This window comes from Piliocolobus tephrosceles, unplaced genomic scaffold, assembly GCF_002776525.5.
Source record: "Piliocolobus tephrosceles isolate RC106 unplaced genomic scaffold, ASM277652v3 unscaffolded_35925, whole genome shotgun sequence".
NCBI lineage: Eukaryota > Metazoa > Chordata > Mammalia > Primates > Cercopithecidae > Piliocolobus > Piliocolobus tephrosceles.
This window is the reverse complement of record NW_022319782.1, coordinates 3,140-5,075: the sequence shown is the minus strand read 5'-3', so window position 1 is coordinate 5,075 and position 1,936 is coordinate 3,140. Positions and strand designations below refer to the sequence as shown.

At 53.4% G+C, this 1,936-nt stretch overlaps 1 protein-coding gene across 1 annotated transcript; it reads left to right on the top strand.

Annotated features, from left to right (window-relative positions):
- The first annotated feature begins 6 nt into the window (after nucleotides 1–6).
- LOC113222887 (diphthine methyltransferase-like) lies at nucleotides 7–1,139 on the top strand. Its single transcript, XM_026452461.2, has 2 exons — nucleotides 7–505; nucleotides 879–1,139. The coding sequence occupies exons 1-2, from the start codon at nucleotides 318–320 to the stop codon at nucleotides 1,078–1,080; spliced, it is 390 nt and encodes a 129-aa protein (XP_026308246.1). The 5' UTR covers nucleotides 7–317; the 3' UTR covers nucleotides 1,081–1,139.
- Nucleotides 1,140–1,936: the final 797 nt, after the last annotated feature.

The window sequence follows — 1,936 nt, the reverse complement described above, 5'->3', positions numbered from 1 at the left end:
GGCTTCTGAAGTGGAAACCAGAGGAGTTTCCCCATCGTCTCTGTCTCGGGAGGCCTGGGGTGGGAACGCACGTGTGCCACTGTGGTCTGGAGCCTGCACAGGCGTCTCGGCAGCATCTAGGAGTGCAAGGACGGCAAGGGGGTGTGAAAGGGAGGGAGACCGTGCCCCACGGTCAAGCCTGTGGAAAAGTCCTCCTGCAAGTATGAGGAGTGTGAGCTCCAGTGTCCCCAGGTCTTCTCGGGGCCCCTGGCAGGGGGTTCAGTGTTAGGTGCAAGTGTGACTCAGTGACTGATGGACTTCATCCGTGTAGGGTGTAAATGAGGGAACAGCAACTTCCCTGCAGGAGAGGAAAAGTCTTTTGGGGGCTCTGGGGGGGCTACTTCCCTTTGATGGAGTTTCTTCTTCTCCAGGAGAAGAGCCACGTGCTGGAGCCATTGTCCAGCCTTGCCCTGGAGGAGCAGTGTCTGGCTCTGTCCCTAGACTGGTCCACTGGGAACACTGGAAGGTAAGGGCCAGGCTTGGTCAGGAGCCCTGAGTCTTTCTCTGAGGACCACTTCCATTTTCCAGGCTACAGCGCTCCAGCCACCTTTGGCCAGCCGCGACTGTGCTCCTCAGCCCTGACACCATCACTGCTGGTCATATTCTCAAAAAAAAGTCCCCCATTTTAGATACGTAGCAATAGTGTTTTACCTAGAGAAGCCGACACTGGTGTCTTTGACAAGCTTAGCGGTGGTTGTGATCTTTGCCAGCCAGTCTCTTAAGGGGCGTGTCTACATCCCAGGGCTGTGGAGACCCGCTCTCAGGAATTGTTTGGGAACCAGAAGAGGCTGACGAATAACATTCGGCTGGGCTTCTCCATGGGTTCCCCCTGTGTCTAGGGCCGGGGACCAGCCCTTGAAGATCATCAGCAGTGACTCCACAGGGCAGCTCCACCTCCTGATGGTGAATGAGATGGGGCCCAGGCTGCAGAAAGTGGCCTCATGGCAGGCACATCAGTTCGAGGCCTGGATTGCTGCTTTCGATTACTGGCATACAGAAATTGTGTATTCAGGTCAGTATTCCTCCACTGGTCACCTCTGACGGAAGGCTTCCTGAGGGAGGGCCAGAGGGAGAGGGGGAGGCCTGTGCTGTAACTGTGATTCCAGTTGTGTTGGGATCTTGAAGACCTTTTATGGAAAGTGTACTTTTTTTTTTTTTTTTTTTTGAGACTGAGTCTTGCTCTGTCGCCAGGCTGGAGTGCAGTGGCACGATGTTGGGTCACTGCAACCTCCACCTCCTAGGTTCAAGCAATTCTTCTGCCTCAGCCTCCCAAGTAGCTGGGATTACAGGCGCCCATCACCATGCCCGGCTAATTTTTGAGTTTTTAGTAGAGACAGGGTTTCACCATGTTGGTCAGGATGGTCTTGATCTCCTGACCTCGTGATCCTCCCTCCTGGGCCTCCCAAAGTGTTGGGATTACAGGCGTGAGCCACCGTGCCTGGCCCACTTAGCTATTCTTTAGAGAGCAAAACGTAGCTTGCCTCAGGCAGTGCAGGGTCTTGGGTGGTGCTGACCAGGGTGTTGGAGGAGCAGGCCACTGTGGGCAGAGCCGTCCTCCCTCCCTGATATGCTCGGTGTCAGATCCTCTGCTTTTACTGGAAGTCCAGTTTCTGTGGATACAATAGTGACATCACCATGTTGGATTTCAGGTTTGTCTGTGCCCTTTTTGGATTTAGTTTATCTTCCAGAAAAAAAAGGAAGCATGAGAGAAATAAGATTCCTTTCCAGGTCTTATGAATGGTTTGCATTTGGGGCAGCTGATGTGAGAGTGGAAAATTAACTGGTGTTTCCAGGAAGGAGGTAGCGTTGGCTTCTCTTTCCCAGGTGGAGATAGGACAGGTGGGAGGGGCTGGTCTCTGAGAGAAAACGGAAGAGGAGCTGCTGAATTTGCAAAGAG